The sequence below is a fragment of the Staurois parvus genome, unplaced genomic scaffold (genome assembly GCF_062004578.1).
Source record: "Staurois parvus isolate SC_StPar_1 unplaced genomic scaffold, SC_StPar_1.0 ptg002444l, whole genome shotgun sequence".
In the NCBI taxonomy this organism is placed as follows: domain Eukaryota; kingdom Metazoa; phylum Chordata; class Amphibia; order Anura; family Ranidae; genus Staurois; species Staurois parvus.
Window position 1 is genome coordinate 1 of NW_028320240.1, and position 27064 is coordinate 27064.

Here is a 27064-nt window from a genome sequence, read left to right on the forward strand (position 1 = left end):
TAGTAACATATCTTTATTATATTCCTGCAGGACAACGAGCGGTGGGAAACAAACCGCATGCTGACGAGTGGGGTGGTTCAGAGGTTGGAAGTGGATGAGGACTTTGAAGAGGACAATGCCGCCAAAGTGCATCTGCTGGTCCATAATTTGGTGCCACCTTTTCTTGATGGCAGAATTGTCTTTACGAAGCAGGTATGAATGTGTCGCTATCCAATCACAGGCTGGGGTAGGCCTTTGAAGATGAAGAAATAGTAATCAGCGCAGCTACTAGCACCAAGTTCTGGAACAGTCTGGTAGTGGGTGACGATGGTTAGGGTGACTTTAATTGGGGGGTCCGTATGGCACTAAGGGCAAGCTCCCAGAAGTACTGTAGCAGACTCTGTGTTAATGAGAGAATGAGAAGGAGCACCTCTAAGTGCAGCATAATACTTTAACCACTTCCAGACCGGCCGTTGCATATAAACGGCCAGACGGTGGCAGTGCAGGGTCGGGTGGCCGTTTATAAACGGCCTCCCCGCACCCTGCTTGTGCTCGCTCCCTCGGAGCGCGCAGCACCGCAATCCGGTGCCCGCTGTGTCCTCCGGACACAGTGAAACACCGATCGTCGGACAGGACCTCTGTACGAGGTCCCGATCATGTGATCACTGATTGGCCAATCAGTGATCACATGCAAAGTAGTAAGCAAGATGTCACTTGTGACATCATTGCTTACTACGTGTGAAATCTATTCACAACAGCCTTGTACCATGTGACAAGCTGTGACCAATCACAGCTCACTCGGTACTTCAAGAGAGTACTTCAAGAGAGAAAGCGAAATGATTGCTTTTACATCCTTTATGGGTGTAAAAGCAATCAGTGTAAAAATAAAAAAAAAAAAATCTTCATCACCCCCCACAAGTAGTACAGTGTCACCATGGTGACACTGTACTGCTAGGGTGACAGTATGTAAAAAAATAAATAAAAAATAATATAAAAATGTAAAAAAAAATGTTTAAAAATTATAATTTTTGGTTATAAACTAATTTGGATTTTTTTTTTTACTAAAAAGAGAACGTAATACATTTTGGCAAAGATTTATGATGAAATATTATTTATTTGCAAATTTTATTAAAAAAAACAGTTTTTCAAAATTTTTGGACTTTTTCATTTACATAGCAAAAAAAATAAAAATCCCAGCGGTGAATAAATACCACCAAAATAAAGCTTTATCTGTCTCAAAAAAATGGTAAAAAATTCATTTGGGTACAGTGTTGCATGACCGCGCAATTGTCATTCAAAGTGTGATAGCGCTGAAAGCTGAAAATTGCCCTGGACAGGAAGGGGGTAAAAGTGTCCGGACTGGAAGGGGGGGAAAGTGTCCGGACTGGAAGGAGGGGAAAGTGTCCGGACTGGAAGGGGGGGAAAGTGTCCGGACTGGAAGGGGGGGAAAGTGTCCGGACTGGAAGGGGGGGAAAGTGTCCGGACTGGAAGGGGGTGAAAGTGTCCGGACTGGAAGGGGGGGAAAGTGTCCGGACTGGAAGGGGTTATTGAATATCAAAAGTAGGAACACTCACATTTCAGAGTTTAAAATTAGACATGTAATTAATGTAGTGTGGTGTAACATTGGACAGGAATGGGCTGTCATCTGTATCACTGAGTCCGGGTCACGCTGGAGCAGCGTGGTGGCTGGAAGGAGACAGCTGTAGAGCCGGCCGGCGTGCATGTACTCCTTTATCAAGCCCCTGCTTGATAAAGGAGCGCACTTCCGCCTTTCCAGGCCAGCGCATGCTCTGAAACGCGTCACATTGCACCTTGGTCCACTGACGTCATCACGCCGACGCTGCGCTCCAGCTTGCGTTCCACCCGGCTCTGAGTACCTGCACGCCGGCCGGCTCCACAGCTGTCTCCTTCCAGCCACCACGCTGCTCCAGCGTGACGCGGACTCCGTGATACAGATGACAGCCCATTCCTGTCCGATGTTGCACCACACTACTTGAATTACATGCCTAATTTTAACCTCTGAAATGTGAGTGTTCCTACTTTTGGTCATCATTAAAGTGTTATGCTGCACTTAGAGGCGCTTCTTCTCCTTTTCTGGGGTAGGCCTTTGACCATGCAGTAAGTGAAGAGGATTAAAGAGCACCTTTAAGAAAAAATAAATAAATGCATATATTTTTGAAGGAGATATTCATTTTACCTACAGGCAGGGCTGCTGTTAGAAACCACGGGGCCCCCCAAAACCGATGAGAACCAGAAAAGAGTGGAACCCAATGGAAAGATTATTAGAAGCACGGGGGGATGGGAAACACGGAATTGCAAAAATATATAAGATATTTACAGAGTTAGACACTGGCACAAAATTGGTATATATAGAGAAATGGTAAAAGGGATATGGGAAGGGAAATAGATGAGGAGGAGCAGACGAAAATGTTTAGACTAATTCACGAAAATATTAGTATGCGGGAAGTAGAAGTAAATTATAAATGTTTGGTAAGATGGCACATTACACCAAAAGTAGAGCACAAACTGGGGAGATTTCACCACTGTGTTGGAGAGGTAGGCACGCTATATCATATATGGTGGGAGTGTCCAAGAATACAAGCGTTTTGGCCAAAAATAGTCCATTTAGTAAGGAAAATTACCGAAAATAATATCAGAATAGACCCTGAACTATGTCTTTTCCATATCACAGAGTTTCCAGTGAGATTATATAAGGATCTGGGGATCTGGCACTTTTTGACTGCAGCGAAGAGCTTGATACCTAGGTTTTGGGAAAAACAAGGAGGTGCCAACAGAGGAGGATTGGATGAATAGAGTGAATCAGATCTGTGGGACGGAAAAACTGTATTAAATGCATATAGATAAGATGGAGATATATTATATAAAGTGGAAAAAATGGGAAGAGTATAGAGAAAAAGTGAAATATGAGGATGTAACACCCTTAGAAATGGATTTTGGAAATAAAAGAAATGAGATGAGGGGTGGGAATGGGAGGGGGGGAAGAGGGAGGGATGGGGAGTGGTATCTAGATAAATTATGTTAATGAGAAAAAGAAGAAAAAAAAAAAACCACGGGGCCCTATGCAAGCAACCTGACAGGCCCCCCTCCCACCCACAAAAACCCACAGTTTACTATGCTTGTATAATGAATTAAAACAGTGAGTGAACGGTACTCCTTGTGTTCATTCAGGAAAGAATGGTACTGGTAAATGTGACATTTTTTACCAGCTTCTTCACTCACTTACCTGTAGGTAAAAATCACAAAAATGAGTTTACTTCCACTTTAAAGTCAGAGGCCTGGTTGTAATGTTTAGTGAACCATGTGTACATAAATAGATTCTTTTGCTTCTCGGCCTTTTGGCTAAGATCAAGTGTAGTATCTGTTCTTATCAGTGTCCAGTGGGGGTGCTCCCGACCATTCTAGCTTTGCGGGGATGGTTGTTGTATAGTACCCTCACTGGTATGATGGGGGTCCGGAAGGCTAGTACCGGAGGGACAGAAACCAGGGAGCGCCATGATTCGTTCTGGGGCCTTGGGAGTAATTCCTCTGGGAAGACTGGAAAGACCCAGTACCTCCTGATTTGAACGGATCTACCTTGGTCTGGCCTGGGGCTGGGGACGCAAAAAAGTCCGCAAACTCAGTGCCCCCTGGGGAAGACGCTCTCAGGGGTGTCACTAGTAACACTTGGGTGTGGGACCCCACGGTGTGAAGATGACACATGGCCACTGTTTTTCACTTCTTTTTGCACAGCGCCCTAAGGACCAGGTCTTTTGGCTAAGTCCGGGGCAATTTTTGCTACAGGCCTCAGGGCCTGGTCTGTGCACTATTAGGCACGGTACCACTTTTTTATTTTTTATTTATTTACCACTCCCACGTTTTGTCACTTTTTCTGTTCTTATGTGTGTGTTTTTCACGGATGGAGGGTGTGGGTCCTCGGGCCTTACCTGAAGTCTAGGGGGAGGATGTGTGGCCATACGGTTCCTTCCTCCCCTGATCCCTAGGGGGTTTTCTCTTCGGGAGAACCCCCTCGCCTAGTACTGGATGTCCGGCTTCGGCTGGGCATAAGGAACGGTGGTCCACCAGGCCTTTTGGCCAGGAGGACCAAATGGGAACCTTGTCCCTGTCAGGAGCTTCGTGCCCCGGGGGATCAGGCGAACGGTCCAACCCTTTTGGGGGTAGGACAAACACACCCCTAAGTGCACTTTTTCGTGTGGTGTTCGCACTTGCACTTTTTTTGTGATCACTTACGGGTTTTTTCGTTGTAGTTTGCACGTTTGCGGACTTAAAAAAAAAAAAAAAAAAAAAAAAAAATAGATTCTTTTGGTGGGTGAAATTTCGGATATATGTATCTAAGTCAGGTATATATTTTAGTTGCCGCATATCTGCGTGCCATTAGAAGATACATATGTGCTGAGAGCACACGATCTGCTCACTCCCAGCACATATGTCCGTGACTCACGGGAAAGGTCCTGATCTCCCCTTGTGATCGGGACCTTTTCCGATCACGTGACGGCAAATCACGGCGGTCGCATGACCCTAAAACCCCGCCCGCCTCCCGGCTTCTGAAGCTCTTAAAGGGCCGGGAGGCGCCAAGAGGTTAATTTCTGTGTCTTCTCTGAATTGTAGCCTAACACTGCCCCACTCCCAACACAGGAGAAACCGGTTGCCTCTAGTTCATTTCCATTCATACTTTCTTTTCTTCCTGAATTCTAGCCTGAGCCAGTAATTCCAGTGCGGGACCCAACTTCCGACATGGCAATCATCTCTCGCAAAGGCAGCCAGCTGGTGCGCAAGCATCGCGAGCAGAAGGAAAGGAAAAAGGTAACAGGTTAAATCCTGCATTATGGTACCACTTACAGGTTGGTGTGAGCTGTGTCCTGTAACACTGTTTTCTGCCTAGGCTCAACACAAACACTGGGAATTAGCTGGGACCAAACTCGGAGACATTATGGGAGTGAAAAAGCAGGAGGAGGAGAATGACAAGCCGGTGGCTGAAGATGGCTCTGTAGATTACAGGTATGTCTTTCTTTTTCACTTTTTGTTGATAGGGGACAGACAGACAGTTGGGCGGCCAGAAACATTACACTCAAGCAGCGCTGTGGCATCACTTGATATGCAAGCTTTTATACACTGTTTGTGGGTATAACTTTTATCAGGATAATGCACTAGGCCAGGGGTAGGCTACCTGCGGCTCTCCAACTGTTGCAGGACTACAAGTTCCATCGTGCCTCTGCAAGTCATAGCTGTAAATGTCAGTTTTGTAATGTTGCAATGCCTCATGGGACATGTAGTTCCACAACAGCTAGAGAGCCGCAGGTTGCCTACCCCTGCACTAGGCTGGTGCGCTCTTTTCTTTGTCTTTTTACGCTGCTTTTTAGGAGAGCGGACTATGTTGCTCCACACCTATGCGCAGGAATATTTGGCATACTTAGAAAAACCAGGCCTACTTTATTCCCCCATTCACACGTGATTGTTTCAGCTTGATTCCCTATGCCTGACTATAGTCAACATGCAGAATCCCACTCTAATTGTCCCTGCTCACACTTTTATGCTCAGTCATTCTATTCCTGACACTCTAAAAAGTAATTTTTTTTTTTTTTAAGTTTTTTTTTCTGCGTATTTAGACATTTTTGGCCCCATAGACTTCAATAGGAAACACCAGGAATATGCTCTGCTCAGGGGAAAATGCAGGCTTAAAGTGGTTAGGTTTTTTTACTGTAATGCATTGTATGCATTAAGGTAAGAAACCTGTGCCACAGGATCCTCCTCTGACCCCCTTATACTTTTCTGAGCCTGATCTCGATCCAGTACTGTGCCCTCTCACTCCTCTTCTCACTCTGCGCTCTCCTTCCCCACAGGACATATTGATACCTGTGAGAGTCATTGACTCCTGCTGCTGTCAATCAAATTCTGTGATAAGGGAGCTGGGGGCATGGCCAAGCTGCGCTGTCTGCGTCTATAGACACAGGCAGCATGGCTCAGGATCGTGCCCCCATAGAAAATGGCTTTCAATGGGGGCACTCACTGAAGAGGAGGAGCCAGGAGCAAAGAAGAGGATCAGGGCTGCTCTCTGAAAAACCATTGCACAGATTAGATAAATATGATTATTTTAATAAAAAAAAAAAGCTTTAAAATGATTTGTATGTATAATGTTATTGTTTCTGGGAGATGGGAATCTCTGGGTCATTTATCAATGATGTTGCTTTTCCTATCCAGGGCGGAGCAGAAGTTTGCAGATCACATGAAAGAGCGCAGTGAGGCAAGCAGTGAATTTTCCAAGAAGAAGACTCTGAGGGAGCAGCGACAGTTTCTGCCCATCTTTGCTGTTCGTCAGGAACTGCTGACCGTAATCAGGTACTGAGCTGTCTCTGGGTGTTTGTGATGTAGGGTGCTGTTATGGGGTCTTTCGGGGCAAAGTGGGAAAAAATAACAATACTGTTCATCTCTTCTCTGCCTAAGTTCTCCCCTGCTGGACGACAGACTACCATCTCTCTCATTTACATAACATGGAGGGGGGGTTCTGTTGTCCAGCAGGTGAGAACCTCAACAGGACTGTCAACAGTGGTTGGGGTTTTAGTGCAGTAACTGCATCGTTGTCACCTCACTATGGAAAATTGGAAGCTCGCTGCATTTCTAGCTGGATCAGCAAATATTTTTTCTGTATTTGCAGCGTGTTTAAAGAGACAAAGGGGGAAAATTTTCATTTTTTATTATTATACAGGATTTATATAGCGCCAACGGTTTGCTCAGCGCTTTACAATATCACAGGAGACAATACAGCAACAATACAGTTCAATACAAGAGGGATAGGAGGGCCTGATCCTTGGAGCTTACAATCTAGGAGGGAGGGGCTACTGGTACAAAAGGCACTAACTGTGGGGGATGGACTGGTTGGAAGAGTAGAAGATTCCATTATTAACTGAGGACAGGATAGGCTTCCCTGAAGAGAGAGGTTTTCAGAGATCGCCTAAAAGTGAGCAGAGTAGACGATAGTCTGATAAATTGGGGTAGAGAGTTCCAGAGGATGGGGGAATCTCTGGAGAAGTCCTGGAGACAAGCATAGGAGGAGGAGACAAGGGAGCTAGAGAGTAGGAGGTCTTGCGAGGAGCGGAGAGTACGGTTTGGGTGATATTTAGAGACAAGATTGGTGATGTAATTTGGGGCAGAGTTATAAATGGCTTTATATGTTATTGTTAATATGTATGGCATTCATGTACAGCATGTGTTATTTACTAGAAACCTTCATAGCCAATGAGCTTTGCACTTGGATAAAAGCACTTCATCGTTTGAATCCCTCAATTTCCTGAACTCCAAGCACTGCATGCTGGCCCCTGGGCAGTGACTTTGTCTACCCCTGAAGAATACCTTTACTTCAGGTCTGGTTCACACCACAGAAACGCAGTCAAGATGTGTTCTGAATGCATTTCTGCATGTGCGTTCTTGATGTGTTGCGGGGTGTTTTTAAAATGAATTTTTTACCAAATTTTCCTGGGATTTGGTTGTTAGTAGCCACACCCGCCGGCATCCTAGCAACCAGTAACTCATCCCTGTTGTCAATCCTTACTGACAGCAAAGATGACTCACCGTCGTCGGGAAGCTGGCGGGTGCTGGCTCCTTAACAACCGATGACTCATCCCTGCAGCTGAGAGTAGGGATGAGTCCCTAGTTGTTAGGAAGCTGGTGGACGCCGGTTCCTAGCAACCAGCAGAATTTGCAGGCAAAAACACATTCCAGTGCTTTTTTGATGCATTTTGCCACATTCCAGTGCAGTTCTATGCAAAAAAAAAAAAAAATGCAGCATGTTCTACTTTTGTTGACTGCGCCAGAAGGCACTGCACTGGGGTGAACTAGAGCTATTGGAATACATGGAAAACACTGTGCATGTGTTTTTGATGCACATTAACCTCTTCACGCCGGCCGAACGCAAATGTGCGGCCTCCCAGCGTCTGGGCCTAGACGCTGAGCTGCTGCACATTTGTGTACTATTAAAAAAGGACATATGTGCCGAGAGCGCGCTCCCAGCACACGTGTCCGGTACTCACAGAAAGGTCCCGATCGAAAGAGGAGATCATGTGACGGCGCTTCACAGCGGTCACATGACCCTAAATTCTGCCACACCTCCCGGCTTCTCAAACTCTTAAAGGGCCAGGAGGCGCCGCCGTGAAAGGGCTAAGAACGCACTGGACTGCATATGGTGTGAACCTGCCCTCAGCCCCACAGAGCCAGCAGATGACTGACCCTCCCTGAAGTTGGTGCAACTCCTGTAGCCAAAGAGAAGTTATAATAATTTCATTCTTTGAATTCATTTTTTACACATTTATGTAAATGACACCGGATTCCTAGAGCACTATACGTTTCCTAAGGAGAGAGCGCAGCAGCAGTAGTAGTAGTCTTCTTTCAGGCACTGCTGCCCGATTGAAATCTCATACAAAGGAGTCATTTATCTGACTCATTTAACATGTGTGTAACTTTCATCTTGAGCTGTTGAGCTCTGTAAACAGCTGCAGGCTTTTTGTAACACAAGATGAGGAACTGTAAAATGTGGAAATCAGCAGATATTCACCTGCTGGATTGAAAAGAGATCAGAAAATATCAACATCCAGTATTTACTATTTAAAATATACGAACAATCGCTATATATCCCCTTTGGGTAGAGAGTGACGGGGTATCTTTCAGTGTGTGATGTACTATATATATATATTTTATTTATTTTGTTTTTTTTTCTTTTCTTTAGAGAAAACAGTATAGTCATTGTAGTCGGAGAAACTGGCAGTGGCAAGACAACACAACTGACCCAGTACTTGCATGAGGACGGCTACACAGATTATGGCATGATAGCATGCACGCAGCCCCGTAGAGTGGCTGCCATGTCTGTGGCCAAGAGAGTAAGCGAAGAGATGCAAGTAAGTCTGGGGGAGGAGGTTGGCTATGCTATTCGGTTTGAGGATTGTACATCGGAGAAGACCCTCATTAAATACATGACTGATGGCATCTTACTGAGAGAATCTCTGCGTGAAGCTGACTTGGACCACTACAGTGCAGTTATCATGGATGAGGCCCATGAGCGCTCGCTGAACACGGATGTACTGTTCGGCCTTCTGAGGGAGGTAAGATCACAGCTTGGGAGCAATCAGCATTTATTTCTGTTACACGTTAACCGTAAACCAGATAAACAGTAAACCTTCTGTCTTCAGGTTGTCACCCGGCGGTCAGATCTGAAATTGATCGTCACCTCAGCCACAATGGACGCTGATAAATTTGCCAATTTTTTTGGTAATGTCCCCATTTTCCATATTCCTGGGCGGACGTTTCCTGTGGATATCCTGTTCAGCAAGGTGAGCTTTTTTTTTTTTTTTCCCTTTTTTTTTTTTTTCCCTTTTTTTTTTTTTCCCTTTTTTTTTTTTTAAATTTAAATATTTATTGGTTTTTCATGTTATTACAAAAAAATTCATAAAAAGAAACACAATACATTTAAGTAGTCTTAACATTTCTATTTTACCCCTTCTAATAACTCTTTTCTTTCCCTCCCCTCCCCCCCCCCAATCCCCTCCCCCCTCTCCCTCCCACCCCTCTGCAAGTTCACCAGTCTCACGAGGCCCAATCACTTTAAATAACTTCCTAATTTAAGATTTTCTATATTTCTCTTTCACTTCTGATTTTTCCCATTTTTCCCATCTCGAATAGTATGTTCCCAGCCTATCTTCCTGCACATAGTAAGATTTTTCCATTCTACTGATCTGATTTACTCTATTGATCCAGTCTTCCTCCTTCGGCACCTCTGTTTTCTGCCAGAACTTGGGTATCAACCCTTTTTTGCAGCATTTAAATAATACCATACGCCTGATTCTTTATATTTATTTACTGTTATCTCAACGTTATGTAGAAGACACATCGTTGGGTCTAACCCTATGTCATTTCCAGTTATTATTTCTATCAATTTAACTATTGTTTTCCAAAAAGCGTGAATTTTCGGACATTGGCACCATATGTGAAACACCGTGCCCATCTCTCCACATCCTCTCCAACACATTTTTGAATTCTCCCCACTCATCCTGTGCTCAATACTCGGTGTAATGTGCCATCGTGTCAAACATTTATAATTAACCTCCACTTCTCTCATACTAACGTTCTCGTGTGTCAATCTGATTGAGTTTTTTTTTTTTTCTTTCAGTCCTGGTTTTTCTTTGCGTGCATGTGACAAGGGCTCCAGTGAGCTCTAGCCAATCAGATTTCTTGTCTCCTCTTCCAAGCAGGTTTCCGCTTCTTCTCCTTTTAGCAGAAATTATGGGGTCTATTTGCTAAAATCCCTGGCCATGTGGGATCTCCTGCATGGTGGGGGTTGGGGAAAGACCTGGCAACCTACCCTGTAAAATAATTGCTAAGAGAATTCATGGAAAAAGTCGCTTACAAGTGACGGTCCATGCAATCACCAAGGGTCGGATACGACTGAATGGATAGATAGATTTGCTAAAGCTGGAGAGTGCAGAATCAGGCTCAGTTCTGCATAGAAACCAATCCGTTTCCAGGTTTTATTGCCAAAACGTAAAACAAAAACTTTAGTATCGTATGTGTATATATTTATTTCAGGTACTTATATAGCTCCATCAATTTACGCACGCTTTACATATATATTGTACATTCACATCAGTCCCTAACCCTCAAGGGACGTACAGTCTAAGGTCCCTAATTCACATTCATACATACACATACTAGGGACAATTTAGACAGGATCCAATTCACCTACCAGCATGTCTTTGGAGTGTGGGAGGGAACCGGAGTACCCGGAGGAAACCCACGCAGGCACAGGGAGAACATGCAAACTCCAGGCAGGAGGTGCCGTGGCTGGGATTCGAACCAACGACCCAAGTACTGCCAGGTGGAAGTGCTAACCATTTAGCCACTGTGCTGCCCCATTTAGCCACTGTGCTGCCCCATTTAGCCACTGTGCTGCCCCATTTAGCCACTGTGCTGCCCCATTTAGCCACTGTGCTGCCCCATTTAGCCACTGTGCTGCCCCATTTAGCCACTGTGCTGCCCCATTTAGCCACTGTGCTGCCCCATTTAGCCACCGTGCTGCCCCATTTAGCCACCGTGCTGCTATATATATATATGTGTGTGTGTGTATATATATATATATATATATATATATATATATATATATATGTATGTATGTATGTCCGCCGCCGGTGCTGTGGCTCCTCCCCCATCTAGCAGCTCCCCCAGGGAAAGCTGCTTGCCCTGGGGGTACTGCTACACACTTGTTGCTGCCCTATGCGTCCATAAGAAACACAAAGCCTCTGCGTGGACCCGCCACCCCAGCTCTCTTCATTGGCTCACTAGATGTGATTGACAGCTGTGGGAGCCAATGGGCTCCCACTGCTGTCTCTGCTAATGAGGAGGGAGAGTCCCCATACAGCCAAGGCTATTGCGAACATCGCTGGTAATGGAGGGGACTCGGGTAAGGATTGGGGGGGGGGGGGGGGGGTCACTGCACACAGGGGGTTTTTTACCTTCATGCATAGAATGCATGAAAGTAAAAAACCTTGAGCCTTTAAAACCACTTTAATTTAATTTAACAAACTGAGGTTAGAAGCTGATTGGTTTGTGTGCAGAAGTGAGCCTGATTTTGCACTCTCCAGCTTTAGTAAATAAACCCCTGTGTGTCCCAAGTGGGCGTTGGGTCATGTGAGGAGTCCTACGCATCTGTATGTCCCTCACTCCTATGTAAACGGCAATGGAATCACACATGAGGTATCATTACGAACATCAGAGAGAGAACAATCATTTTAGCACCAGAACTCCTGTGTAACCCTAAAGTGGTAACCTGTAAAGGCTTTGAAATCATCGTCTATGGAGATCTTTAGGTACAATGGTTTGGAGCTGTTCCACGGGTGTATGCCATTTTAAAATGTGACACGTTGAGTAACTACAGTATTTACTCCTTGTAACATAATCTTTTTATATTTTACCGAAAAATTGGGTATTATGTTGTTTTTCTTCACCAAAATTCATTAAAGTGTATTTTTTTTGCCCCAAAAAATGTACAGTTGAAAAACCACTGCGCAAATACCGTGTGACATAAACTTGCAACACCCACCACTTTATTCTCTAGGGCCTCTGCTTACAAATATATAAAATGTTTGGGGGTTCTCGGTAATTTTCTAGCGAAAGCTACTGATCTTTCCATGTATGTGAGAGATGTCATGGTTGGCCTGGTAGGCAAGACATTAACTCGCTCTTTTCTGCCACTGAAACTCTACAGACACCACAGGAGGATTACGTGGAGGCTGCTGTAAAACAGGCCCTGCAGATCCATCTTTCTGGAGCTCCGGGAGACATATTGATCTTCATGCCTGGTCAGGAGGACATTGAGGTAAGCCCCGTCCATTGCTCAGTGACTGGAGACTCATTCCAGAATAATGTGAAGCTAATCTACTCTCCATGTCTTCCAGGTGACCTCAGATCAGATTATTGAGAGACTGGAAGAGCTGGAGAGCGCCCCTGCTCTGGCCGTATTGCCAATCTACTCCCAGCTTCCCTCTGATCTCCAAGCCAAAATCTTCCAGAAGGTAGGCCATTGCTGGTATCTGCCAAACAATTCACCGTAGATAGATATTTCATATTGGGTTCACCAAAGTTTCCAGTAAAATACCCAAACCAGAGGTCTTCTCTGACAATTGGCTGGTCTGTTTGTGGGCAGTAACAAATGATTTAATGAAAAATGGGTTAACCACTTGCCCTCCAGGTGATTTGCCCCCCTCCCCTTCCTGACCAGGCCATTTTTTGCGATACGGCGCTGACAATTGCACGGTCATGCAATGCTGCACCCAAATTAACTTTGCGTCCTCCCCCTTTCTTTCGGTGGTATTTGATCACCTCTGCGTTTATATTTTGTATTATAAACAAAAAAATACCGACCATTTAAAAAAAACAAACAAACAATATTTTTTAATTTTTGCTATTAAACACTTCCGGTAAAAAAAAAATCACATTTCGGCATAAATTTAGGCCAAAATGTATTCTTGAGAAAAATCCCAATACATGTAAATTAATTGGTTTACTTGAAAGTTATAGCGTTTACAAATGGCGTTGTATATACTGGAATTTTTTTTTTTTTTACTAGTAATGGTGGCGATCAGTGACTTATAGCGGAACTGCAGCGGGCATTCTGACACTTGGGGGGGACGGGATCTGACTTGGTGTCACTGACATCTCCAGTGACACCAATACAGTGATCAGTGCTAATAAAAAGCACTGATGCTGTACTGGCACTCGGCAGGAAAGGGTCAATGTGAGGGGCGATCAAAGGGTTTACTGTGTGCTGGGTGTGTTTTACTATGTGGGCTGTGTGTGCTTTACACTGTAAGTACACTGCTTTGTATGGCTCTGCTATCAGAACCTCCTTCCTCCTGCCGGTGACCCCTCTAGTGATATAAAGATCTGTATAGAGAAATCAGGACCTCCTTCCTCCTGCTGGTGACCCCTCTAGTGATATAAAGATCTATATAGAGGAATCAGGACCTCCTTCCTCCTCCTGGTGACTCCTCTAGTGATATAAAGATCTATATAGAGGAATCAGGACCTCCTTCCTCCTGCCGGTGTCCCCTCTAGTGATATAAAGATCTATGAAGAGGAATCAGGACCTCCTTCCTCCTGCCGGTGACCCCTTTAGTGATATAAAGATCTATATAGAGGAATCGGGACCTCCTTCCTCCTGCCGGTGACCCCTCTAGTGATATAAAGATCTATATAGAGGTATCGGGACCTCCTTCCTCATGACGGTGACCCCTCTAGTGATATAAAGATCTATAGAGGAATCAGGACCTCCTTCCTCCTGCCGGTGACCCCTCTAGTGATATAAAGATCTATAGAGGAATCAGGACCTCCTTCCTCCTGCCGGTGACCCCTCTAGTGATGCAGAAAATGCATTTAGGTAAAAAAAATTTTGCACTTAGAGCCACTTTAACTCCTGCATTGTTTTTCTTTTTGTTTTTTTTTCCTTTGTTTCCAATTTCGCAGCAGTAGATGTGTGAGGCTTTGTATGTGGATCTCTGCAGGCTGTAATGCAAGCTTTGCCCTCTTTCTTTGCAGGCTCCAGATGGCGTTAGGAAATGCATTGTGGCCACTAACATTGCAGAAACCTCACTGACTGTGGATGGTATAATGTTTGTTATAGACTCCGGATACTGCAAGTTAAAGGTAAAAAAAAAATCTGCTTTTGATTAATAGATTTTAAAGTGCACTTATGGTTACTATATTACAAAAAACACCATCCTTTAGACCTGCCGCCCTTCCCAATCTGCTCGTCGTGTCCCTGATATCTTATTTATAACTCTTTATAACCAAATTACATCAACAATTATGTCTCCAAATATCACCCAAACCGTACTCTCCGCTCCTCCCACACCCTCCTGCTCTCTAGCTCCCTTGTCTCCTTCTCCCATTCTCGTCTCCAGGACTTCTCCAGAGCCTCCCCCATCCTCCGGACCTCTCTACCCCAATTTATCAGACTGTCGCCTACTCTGCTCACTTTTATCTCTTCAGGGAAGCCTATCCTGCCCTCAGCTAATAATGGAATGTTCTATTCTTCCTACCAGTCCTTCCCCCACAGTTACTACCTTTTGTACCACTAGCCCCTCCGTCTTAGATTGTAAGCTCCCAGGATCAGGCCCTCCTATCCCTCTTGTATTGAACTGTATTGTTGCTGTATTGTCTCCCGTTATATATTGTAAAGTGCTGAGCAAACTGTTGGCGCCATATAAATCCTGTATAATAATAATATATAAATCCTGTATAATAATAATATATAAATCCTGTATAATAATAATATATAAATCCTGTATAATAATAATATATAAATCCTGTATTATTATAATAATAATATATAAATCCTGTATAATAATAATATATAAATCCTGTATAATAATAATAATAATATATAAATCCTGTATAATAATAATAATAATATATAAATCCTGTATAATAATAATCTTTAAAACCACGACAGAATTATTTTCAAGGCACTTTTCCGTTTTCTACAGTGATGACAAAACGGTTTTTGCAAAAACATACATTTTATTTATACAAAATCCTGTTAAATGTTTATGTAAATGAGCGCTGATCTATACTTCAGTAGAAGGACTTCATTTCCTTTTAAACTCTTCTATTTCTCACACAGGTATTTAACCCACGAATTGGTATGGATGCTTTACAAATCTATCCCATCAGCCAGGCCAATGCTAACCAGCGTGCAGGTAGAGCTGGTAGGACGGGCCCAGGGCAGTGCTTCAGGTAAGTGGATGGTGAAGGCTCAGGGATTAGGTCTCAGTATCTTGGTCTGGGCTTTATTTATCAAACTGATGCCCTTTGCAGATTAGTCACATTTTTTTTTTTTCCAGAGCAGGTATGCAGCAAACGGACAGCTTCTCAACACGTCAGCTAGTGACAGCGGCATAACTTGATATTTTACATGCAACCTCCCTTCCCACCCTCTTTCATGCTGGCTTTATCTTCTGCAGACCTCCGATACTGATTTCATAGTTCACAAACAATTTCTCTAGCGCTCAAAAGAAAAGTCACCAGACTGGAATATGCGGCAGGGTTAATGTTTCGTCTGGGATAGTGACTTAGCGGTGTAGCCCTCCTCAGACAGGAGAATCCAACCGCAAATTGAAAGCACACACGGGGTGCGCAAACCGCCTAGCGCATGACCCAAGATTTATGGAGAGGAATAAAAAAAAGCCAATTTTATACTCTCAAATAACAGACGTAATATGCATGAGACAAAAAATAAAATGGATAAGCGAGCGCCAAAAACAACTAGCAGCTGATGCACCAAAGGCAACCTTCAAATACCTCTTAAGACACAAACATGGGGGTGCAGCGCTAAATAAATATAATAAAAACGACAGAAAAATATAATGGCTATGCATAAATAAAGTGCCCATATAAAGTGCAATATATAAATATCATATATGAAAGTGCTGTGCATGTAATAAGGAAGATATATATCACACCGCTCTCCTATTTAGAGAGCACCTAACCATTCAAGAGATATAAGTGACTGATGTGATCAAAATAGTCTCTAGATCAGTGGTTCTCAACCTTCCTAATGTCGTGACCCTTTAATACAGTTCCTCATGTTGTGACCCCCAACCATAAAATTATTTACCCAGTAATTATAATTCATGAAGTGTAATTTTACCTTCAATACTGCTGCTTTCAACAGAGTAGCTGCTTTCAACAGAGTTGCTGCTTTCAACAGAGTTGCTGCTTTCAACAGAGTAGCTGCTTTCAACAGAGTAGCTGCTTTCAACAGAGTAGCTGCTTTCAACAGAGTAGCTGCTTTCAACAGAGTAGCTGCTTTCAACAGAGTAGCTGCTTTCAACACAGTAGCTGCTTTCAACACAGTAGCTGCTTTCAGCACAGTAGCTGCTTTCAGCACAGTAGCTGCTTTCAGCACAGTAGCTGCTTTCAGCACAGTAGCTGCTCTTTACACATCGGAAATATGTGTTTTCTGATGGTCTTAGGGGACCCCTGTGAAAGGGTCGTTCGACCCCCAAAGGGGTCGCGACCCACAGGTTGAGAACCACTGCTCTAGATGGTGATCCGTGTTCCTGGACATTCACTCAGGTGATGTGTCAAAAGGATTGTTTGAATTGCACACTCACCAGATGGCAAATCATAATAGGCAATGTATATGATAATTAGCCGGAGGTCCCCCTTAAAGGTGGTAAGCAGCCTGGTCTGGTCCAAGAGATCTCCTTCCTCCCTGGTACTCTGCCACACAGGTACCGTCCTCCAGGAATGGGCTCTAAGCTGGTATTTAGCTCATATAGAGCCAAAAAGAAGAATGCCCATAGTGTAGTATTTTCCAGTCAAACACGTTTATTGTAGGTGAAATCTAACCGCAAACAATATGCATGAGACCGATTTACTGATGATCGACCAACATGGTGGGTTGTCAGCTGTTGTTCGTGTCGGCAAGCTGGCGTGTTTTGGGGACATATCCCCTTCCTCAGAGGTTATGTATCGGGATACGTCAATGATCCGTAATCTGTCGTGCATATTACTTCTGTTGTGTGTGAGTATGAATTTGGCTTTTCCTGATTTCCCGTAATAAATCTTGGGTAATGCGCTAGGAGTTTGTGGCCCCTGTGTGTTCTTTTACGGATTTCCTAGTGCCTCTCCTTATTTATCCAAAATGGGGCAGATTCTCAAACCCTTTTAGCCCGGGTTCACACTGATGTGACTCGGAATTCGTAGCGGTTTCAGTGCGAATTCCGCACCGCATCACAATCGCACCCCCATTCATGCGAACCGCTGCGGGTGTGTATGGTAAGTTAACACCACCACAAAATCGGTCCACAAAACGTGGTGCGATGTGCAGAATCAAACGTGGTGCGATGTGCAGAATCGGATCACATGGGTGTGAATACCCATGCGGTCCGATTCTAGTGTGGACTAAAAAAAGGGGTCCTGCGTGTTTTTGGTGCGGGTGCTGTGCGAATAGAGCCATACAAAATGTACGACTCCGATCGCGCCGCACAAATCGCATGTCATTTGCACAGGCATGCGATATGCTGCACCGCACAAGTAGGAACCCGGGCTTAACCTCTTCACGCCAGCCGAACGCAAATGTGCGGCCTCCCGGCGTCTGGGCCTAGACGCCGAGCGGCCGCACATTTGCGTTCTATTAAAAAAAGACATATGTGCCGAGAACGTGCGCCCTGCACGCTCCCAGCACACATGTCCGGTACTCACGGAAAGGTCCCGATCTTTTCTTTTGATCGGGACCTTTCCCGATCATGCCGTCACGGCGGTCACATGACCCTAAACCCCGCCTCTGAAACTCTTAAAGGGCCGGAAGGCTCCGGCGTGAAGGGGATAAAGCTACAGTGCATGCCTTTGTTATGAGGTTGTCCCGTTTGGGCAAGTCCATAGATTCTGGAGGTAGCCAATCATTGGGTGTTCTTTTGCAGCGACAGCCCAGACCTCTGGATGCAGCTACTGAATTCTCACTCTCTCCCCCTCTCTGACAGGCTGTACACACAGAGCGCGTACAAGAATGAGTTGCTGTGCACTACAGTTCCTGAAATCCAGCGCACCAACCTGTCCAATGTGGTCCTGCTGCTGAAGTCCCTGGGAGTCCAGGATCTTCTCCTCTTCCACTTTATGGACCCACCGCCAGAGGACAATATGCTCAACTCCATGTACCAGCTGTGGATTCTGGGGGCGCTGGACAACACTGGTAATATGTCTCGTCGCGCTCTCTTCCACCTGCAAACAACCCCTACGTTCTGAGTATTCATCTTTGTTTTTTACTCTAGGCTCGCTCACTTCCACCGGACGTCTCATGGTTGAGTTCCCACTGGATCCGGCTCTATCCAAGATGTTGATCGTATCCTGCGATATGCGCTGCAGCGCTGAAATCCTTATTGTGGTGTCCATGTTGTCTGTGCCAGCTATATTTTACCGGCCTAAGGTATTATTATGTGACGCATGATTTGTTTTTAACCACTTGAGATCTGGAAGGTTTTACCCCCTTCATGACCAGGCCATTTATTTGCTATTCAGCACGTTGCTACTTTAACTAGCAATTGTGCGGTCGTGCAACACTGTACGCCAATGAAATTTTATATAATTGGTTTTGCAAAAATAGAGATTTTATATTTATATATAATGAAAAAATGACTGAAAAGTTTTTGGGAAAAAATTTTTTTCTACTTTCTATTATAAATAATTTCCAATGAAATCACATTTCTTCATAAATTTAGGACAAAACGTTTTCTGCTACATGCCTTTGGTAAAAACCAAACAGTGCTTTTGGGGACACTACTATTGGGGACACTAGTATAGTTCTGATACTGATCCGTACAGTCACTATACTAGTTTTTTTTTTTATTGTATGAACAAAGACCAAATTATGAAGAGAAAAAAAATTTTTTTTTTACTTTCTGCTATAAAACAACCAAGTAAAAAATTAAGAAGAAAAAAAAAATCTTCATAAATGTTGGCCAAAATGTATTCTACATGTCTTTGGTTAAAATAAAAATCCCAATAAGTGAATATTGGTTGTGTGAAAGTTAGTCTACAAACTACACTCACCGGCCACTTTATTAGGTCCACCTGTTCAATTGCTTGGTAACACAAATTGCTAATCGGCCAATCACATGGCAGCAACTCAGTGCATTTAGGCATCTAGACGTGGTGAAGACGACTTGCTGAAGTTCAAACTGAGCATCAGAACGGGGAAGAAAGGGGATTTAAGTGACTTTGAATGTGACTTAGTTGTTGGTGTTAGACGGGCTGGTCTGAGTATTTCAAAAACTGCTGATCTGCTGGGATTTTCATGCACAACCATCTCTAGAGTTTACAGAGAATGGTCCGAAAAAGAGAAAATATCCAGTGAGCGGCAGTTGTGTGGAGGAAAATGTCTTGTTGAGGTCAGAGGAGAATGGGCAGACTGGTTGCTGCGACATTCAGATGGTAGGATCAGAATTTTAGGTAAACAACATGACAGCATGGATCCATCCTGCCTTGTATCAACGGTTCAGGCTGGTGGTGTAATGGTGTGGATATATATGTATATCCACACCATTACACCACCAGCCTGAACTCAGTGCATTTAGGCATGTAAACGTGGTGAAGACGACTTGCTGAAGTTCAAACCGAGCAACAGAATGGGGAAGAAAGGGATATATATATCCACACCATTCCATCACCAACCTGAACCATTGATACCAGGCAGGATGGATCCACCACAACATGACACCACCACCACCAGCCTGAACCATTGATAGAAGGCAGGATGGATCCACCACACCATGACTCCCCCACCACCAGCCTGAACCATTGATAGAAGGCAGGATGGATCCACCACACCATGACACCACCAGCCTGGACAGTTGATACAAGGTAGGATGGATCCACCACACCATGACACCACCACCACCAGCCTGAACCGTTGATACAAGGTAGGATGGATCCACCACACCATGACTCCCCAACCACCAGCCTAAACCGTTGATACAAGGCAGGATGGATCCACCACACCATGACACCACCACCAGCCTGAACCGTTGATACAAGGCAGGATGGATCCACCACACCATGACACCACCACCAGCCTGAACCGTTGATACAAGGCAGGATGGATCCACCACACCATGACACCACCGCCAGCCTGAACCATTGATACAAGGCAGGATGGATCCACCACACCATGACACCACCACCACCACCAGCCTGAACCATTGATACAAGGCAGGATGGATCCACCACACCATGACTCCCCCACCACCAGCCTGAACCGTTGATACAAGGCAGGATGGATCTCCACACCATGACACCACCACCACCAGCCTGAACCATTGATACAAGGCAGGTTGGATCCACCACACCATGTCACCACCACCAGCCTGAACCGTTGATACAAGGCAGGATGAATCCACCACACCATGACACCACCACCAGCCTGAACCATTGATACAAGGCAGGTTGGATCCACCACACCATGACACCACCACCACCAGCCTGAATCATTGATACAAGGCAGGATGGATCCACGCTTTCATGTTGCTTACGCCAAATTCCGACCCTACCATCTGAATGTTGCAGCATCCAGTCTGCCCATTCTCTGATATCAACAAGACATTTTCCTCCACACAACTGCTGTTCACTAGATATTTTCTCTTTTTAGGACCATTCTCTGTAAACCCCAGAGATGATTGTGTGTGAAAATCCCAGTAGATCAGCAGTTTTTGAAATATTCAGACCAGCCCGTCTGGCACCAATAACCATGCCATGTTCAAAGTCACTTAAATCCCTTTCTTCCCCATTCTGATGCTCGGTTTGAACTTCAGCAAGTCGTCTTCACCACGTCTCAATGCATTTAGGCATCTAGTTGCTGCCATGTGATTGGCTGATTAGCAGTGTGTGTTACCGAGCCATTGACCAGGTGGACCTAATCACACACACACACATCCTGCCTTGTATCAATGGTTCAGGCTGGAGGTGGGGTGTCATGGTGTTGGGGAGATTTTCTTGGCACTAGCAAGGTGGACCTAATAAAGTGCCCGGAGAGTGTATGGTGTGTGTATATATACTGGAATTTTTGTGTATTTTTTAATTTCTAAAAATGGCGGTGTTAGTGACTTATATTGGGACTGCTTGTGCGGCGGGCTATCTGGCACTAACTGACAATGGGTGGGAACTGACTAATGGACACTGACATCATCAGTGGCACTAATACAGTGATAATACTGTCACTGTACTAATGACACTGGCTAGGAAGGGGTTAACATCTCGGGGTATTCAAGGGGTTAAGTGTGGGAGCTCATCGATTTTACAATGGTGTCAAGTCCCATCGAGTTGCCAGGCCCACACTATATACTTGCAGGCACTTTGACACCATTGTAAAAAACCCCAAGAGAGGAGGATCGGGGCTGCTCTGTGCAAAATCATTACACAGAGCCGGTAGGTATCACGTTTTTAAAGTTTGGTGTTTTTTTTTAATCACTTTAAAAACAAAGGGCTTTTGGATAAATAAGCCCAGTGGATACCCTTAACTTTGGACTTTTAAACTGCCAGGAAATGTCTGAGCTGAGCAATAGAGAGGCCCAATATATAGTAAAAGCTTGGGATCTGTCGTGGATCATGTTATACCCCGAGCCTTCAGAGACACGTCCTGCTCTTTTTACACAACTGTAGCACAAAAGGTTTTTTACCTCCTTAAAGTGCTTGTAACCCTCAGATATGAAGTAGGAACAAAGCACATCCCTCTATAGTGTGTCTCTATTGAGAGCACTAAGTGTCATTTCTGTCTGCTGCCTCCTACTTCTGCTATCAGCATGAGTCACTTCTGACAAGTTTTCCTGACACCAAGAGAAAAATGGTGACGGGGAGGACCTCCAGCAGATTGACAGTCTCAACTCTGTTTCTGTGTGCTGTGCGGAGGTGTGTGTGTGTGTGTGTGTGTGGGGGGGGGGGTGTATCTCTTCCCTCCAATAAGCTCTGAGCTCTCCTCCTCCATTGATCTCTGCAGAGTGTAACTTCAGCTCTCCACCTTTTTTTTTTTTTTCTGAAATCTCAGACAAACTTTAAGACTTAGCTGTTTAAACGAACGTAGAGAAGGCTGCAGGTAAACAGGCACAACTTAAGTAGAAGGATTTGTTTCGTTATACTTTACTGGTTATATCTAAGGGTGTGCAACCACTTTAATGATGTCACATTGGGAGCCACCGTTGTTTCTGTACAGCTGCTGCATCCCAATTGCCAGCTAAAGGACTGCCAGCACGGGGATGCACGCAACACTTTTGGGTCTTGTGTATCACATAGTAAATAGCTTTGATGCTCCTGCCATACAGGAACCTTTAAAGCGGCGGTTCTCAACCTGTGGGTCGCGACCCCTTTGGGGGTCGACCGACCCTTTCACAGGGGTCGCCTAAGACCATCGGACAACACATATTTCCGATGTGTAAAGAGCAGCTACCGTGTTGAAAGCAGCTACCGTGTTGAAAGCAGCTACCGTGTTGAAAGCAGCTACCGTGTTGAAAGCAGCTACCGTGTTGAAAGCAGCTACCGTGTTGAAAGCAGCTACCGTGTTGAAAGCAGCTACCGTGTAGAAAGCAGCCACCGTGTAGAAAGCAGCCGCCGTGTAGAAAGCAGCCGCCGTGTAGAAAGCAGCCGCCGTGTAGAAAGCAGCCGCCGTGTAGAAAGCAGCCGCCGTGTAGAAAGCAGCCACTGTGTAGAAAGCAGCAGTATTGGAGGTCAAACGACACTTCATGAATTATAATTACTGGGTAAATAATTTTATGGTTGGGGGTCACCACAACATGAGGAACTGTATTAAGGGGACGCGGCATTAGGAAGGTTGGGAATCACTGCTTTAAAGGAAAAGTGGGGCCAGTGGAACTTGCTGCATCCACCTAGGTGAGTATACATTATTTTTTTTTTTTTTTTAGGTTACCCCGTACTTCTCTTTTAATTGCACATAGATGTAGAATTTTACATTGGATATTTCCATTGCTTATACATGACTCTTTTTCCATGTTTCCAGGGACGTGAGGAAGAAAGCGATCAAGTCAGAGAGAAATTTGCTGTCCCTGAGAGTGACCACTTGACTTACCTGAACGTATTCCTCCAATGGAAGAACAACAACTACTCCAGTGGCTGGTGCAACCAGCATTTTATCCATGCTAAGGCCATGAGGAAGGTGAGTGCAGGTCGTCAGTATTTAGTGACATATTTTCTGGACTCTCTAGCCCCGGGACACCCTCTGCACAAAACAAGGAATTTTCCTTTTCTATTCTTGTTACAAAGAGGGAATGAGCATTCGCTGCTCTAAGGGCTCGTTTACACTTGCTTTAAAACATGGCATTAGAAATTCCTATTTAAGGCACTCTGAATGCCGATCGAAGCCCCGTCACTAAATAAAATGGTTACCTTACTGTCCTGTTCACACATTGTGTTTTTGTTTTGCTTAAAAAATTATACCTACGTTGCTTTCATGGAGCGTCAAATCCTCCATAGAAGTCTGTGATAAAGCTCACTTACAGCACCTGCAGCTTTTGTGAGGTTTTATTCATCTTTTGCTTCGCATTGATTTGGAGGTATAAGAAATCCCAGATGCACTGGGAAGCCAACATGTGAACCAGAGAGCCGCCATCAGCAGTCACTTCCGTTTTCATGTGTATATGTCCTGGAAGTGTCTGATGCAGACGTCACATCTGGTGTGGAGCAGCAGGATGGTGAGTGGGGTCAGAACTGGAGTGGAGCAACTAGCAGATGACACATGTTGTGCAACATGGAAATGCTATAGCAGAAGGTGAGCAGGGACCTAAGAGAGAGGACTGAGCGGCGAAGGATCAGCAGAGCTGCAGACCAGGAGAAACTACCAGTATCACATGTGATGTGCAGCATGGGAGGTGAGGGGACAAGAGAGAGAGAGGAGTGTTAGCAAAGCTTGGGGTTACTACTGAGTGGGGGATCAGCAGAGCTGGGGGTTACTACTGAGTGGGGGATCAGCAGGGCTGGAGGTTACTACTGAGTGGGGGATCAGCAGAGCTGGGGGTTACTACTGAGTGGGGGGGATCAGCAGAGCTGGGGGTTACTACTGAGTGGGGGGATCAGCAGAGCTGGGGGTTACTACTGAGTGGGGGGATCAGCAGAGCTGGGGGTTACTACTCAGTGGGGGGATCAGCAGAGCTGGGGGTAAGTACTGAGTGGGGGGATCAGCAGAGCTGGGGGTTAGTACTGAGTGGAGGATCAGCAGAGCTGGGGGTTAGTACTGAGTGGGGGATCAGCAGAGGTGGAGGTTAGTACTGAGTGGGGGATCAGCAGAGGTGGGGGTTAGTACTGAGTGGGGGATCAGCAGAGGTGGGGGTTAGTACTAAGTGGGAGATCAGCAGAGTTGGGGGTTTGTACTAAGTGGGAGATCAGCAGAGTTGGGGGTTACTACTGAGCGGTGGGTCAGGATAGCTGGGGATTACTACTGTGTGGGGGATCAACAGAACTGCGAGTTACTACTGAGCGCGGAATCAGCAGAGCTGCAGGTTACTACTGAGCAGGGGATTAGGTCTGGGGGTTACTACTGAGCGGGGGATCAGCAGAGCTGGGGCTTACTACTGAGCGGGGGATCAGCAGAGCTGGGGCTTACTACTGAGCGGGGGATCAGCAGAGCTGGGGCTTACTACGGAGCGGGGGATCAGCAGAGCTGGGGCTTACTACGGAGCGGGGGATCAGCAGAGCTGGGGCTTACTACGGAGCGGGGGATCAGCAGAGCTGGGGCTTACTACGGAGCGGGGGATCAGCAGAGCTGGGGCTTACTACGGAGCGGGGGATCAGCAGAGCTGGGGCTTACTACGGAGCGGGGGATCAGCAGAGCTGGGGCTTACTACGGAGCGGGGGATCAGCAGAGCTGGGGCTTACTACGGAGCGGGGGATCAGCAGAGCTGGGGCTTACTACGGAGCGGGGGATCAGCAGAGCTGGGGCTTACTACTGAGCGGGGGATCAGCAGAGCTGGGGCTTACTACGGAGCGGGGAATCAGCAGAGCTGGGGCTTACTACGGAGCGGGGAATCAGCAGAGCTGGGAGTTAGTACTGAGCGGGGAATCAGCAGAGCTGGGAGTTAGTACTGAGCGGGGAATCAGCAGAGCTGGGAGTTAGTACTGAGCGGGGGATCAACAGAGCTGGGGGTTACTGCAGAGCTGGGGGTTACTACCGAGCGGGGGATCAACAGAGCTGGGGGTTACTACTGAGTGGGGAGATCAGCAAAGCTGGGGGTTACTACGGAGCAGGGAATTGGTTGAAGGAGGGTTCTAATAAGCTGGGGATGTGTTGAGTGTGCATACTATGGAGCCCCTGGGGTTCTACTGGGTCCCTATAAAACAAGTAGAAAATCAACACACACATTGCATCTGCCGAGCTTTAAATGATTAAAGTAAAAAAAAAAAAATGTTTCAAATCACAAACCTGTTCTACTCACCTGCCCCTTGCAGTGGTACTGCCCAGAGCGGCCCACGTTGTTGGCTTTAGTATGTCTATAAAGCTTCAAAAAAAAAAAAAAAAGAGCCCTAAGAATGTCCATCCAGTGATATACTCTGCTTGTGGCGCTTTTCTCCGGATCTTTCCAATTTCTCTCAAAATATTCAGATTTGGTCATTTTTAGTTTCTGATTTTCCAAGCCCAGAGTGTGCGTCCGGAAGCAGCAGAGGCGTTGCATTATGACGTCCTCTGGCGCATGGCCCGATGTGAATCGCTTTGCAGAATTCGTCACTCAAGACGTAGATAGGAAAAATAATCGATTTTGTCCTTTTCTGAAATCAGGTACGAGAAGTTCGGGCTCAGCTGAAGGACATCATGGTGTCTCAGCGCATGTCTCTGTCATCCTGCGGGTCGGACTGGGATGTGGTCCGGAAATGTATCTGTGCCGCCTATTTCCATCAGGCTGCCAGGCTAAAGGTAACGGAACGTGGCTGGTGGAGGTGTGAAATACGGGCGAGAGGAAGGACGATCCAAGTGACCCGAATTTTTATCTTTTCTGTTCTGCAGGGAATCGGCGAATATGTGAATGTACGGACGGGGATGCCCTGTCACCTGCACCCAACAAGCTCTCTGTTTGGCATGGGATACACACCGGACTATATTGTGTACCACGAGCTGGTGATGACCACCAAGGTGAGGAAACGGTCCCGGTCTGCAGTGCAGAGAATTCTCAGGGACGGGGATCGGAATTGTACATTTTTATTTGATATAGGATTCTGATTTGTATATACAAAAAATCACCAGCGCCAAAAAAATCGTGAAATAATTCCTAAATAAATGCTACTGCTCATTAGTGTAAACACCAATAAAAATAATAATAATAAAAAATAATAAATAATAAAAAATATCAAACAGCGCAAATAAATTATGCAATAAATAATAAAAGAAAGATAATACAAAAAAATTAATATATATATATAAAAATAATGAATAAAATGGAAAAATATGAAAAAAATATTATATAGAATAGTCCCACTCCAAAAAAAATAATTATTAGGATGAAATTGGTGAGTAATATAAAGTTGAAAACACTTATCCCGTGTTCACACCTGTTAGTGCTCAGATCACATACCGCACTCACCAGATATTTCTGAAATGATCAGGCGTTTTTTCCCCCAATATCTGGTGAGTGCGGTATGTGATCTGAGTACATGTATCCTGCGGATCCCCAAATGGGTACATTCAAACTTTCAAGTATCAATTTAAATTGCGGCTCCACGCGTTTTATTACATACACCTATACGCCCCCCTGGGCCCACACATGATAGGAGATGGGTGCACGGATGGTTGTAATACATAGAAGGCAGATCCCACTGGAGTTGGTAACTGCAGAGATTGGATGGCAAGTCCATAGATCAAAAATAAATGGAATCAAAAGTTGTGGGAATTATCAGCTTTGTAGTAGAAAAATGGGGCAAAACGTGTACAAAACCCATTCATTGGGCTGTTGTGTAGTTGAACACAAAGATCAATCAGGAAAAACCCCACCTCAGTGCGAGGTCCCGATCATGTGATCACTGATTGGCCAGTCAGTGGTCA

At 45.2% G+C, this 27064-nt stretch overlaps 1 protein-coding gene and 1 pseudogene across 1 annotated transcript; both read left to right on the forward strand.

Moving 5' to 3' along the window:
* Positions 1–34: 34 nt before the first annotated feature.
* On the forward strand, positions 35–26216 carry LOC149430872 (pre-mRNA-splicing factor ATP-dependent RNA helicase PRP16; the record flags this gene model as incomplete). The annotated part of the gene is made up of 15 exons (XM_089665971.1): positions 35–192; positions 4693–4800; positions 4880–4995; positions 6196–6333; positions 8714–9086; positions 9174–9314; positions 12242–12352; positions 12432–12548; positions 14071–14178; positions 15158–15270; positions 18021–18229; positions 18309–18463; positions 23039–23194; positions 25808–25942; positions 26033–26216. Coding segments are annotated over exons 1-15 (2299 nt in total), but the record flags the coding sequence as incomplete, so codon positions are not given.
* LOC149430873 (U2 spliceosomal RNA) lies at positions 3320–3435 on the forward strand (annotated as a pseudogene).
* Positions 26217–27064: the final 848 nt, after the last annotated feature.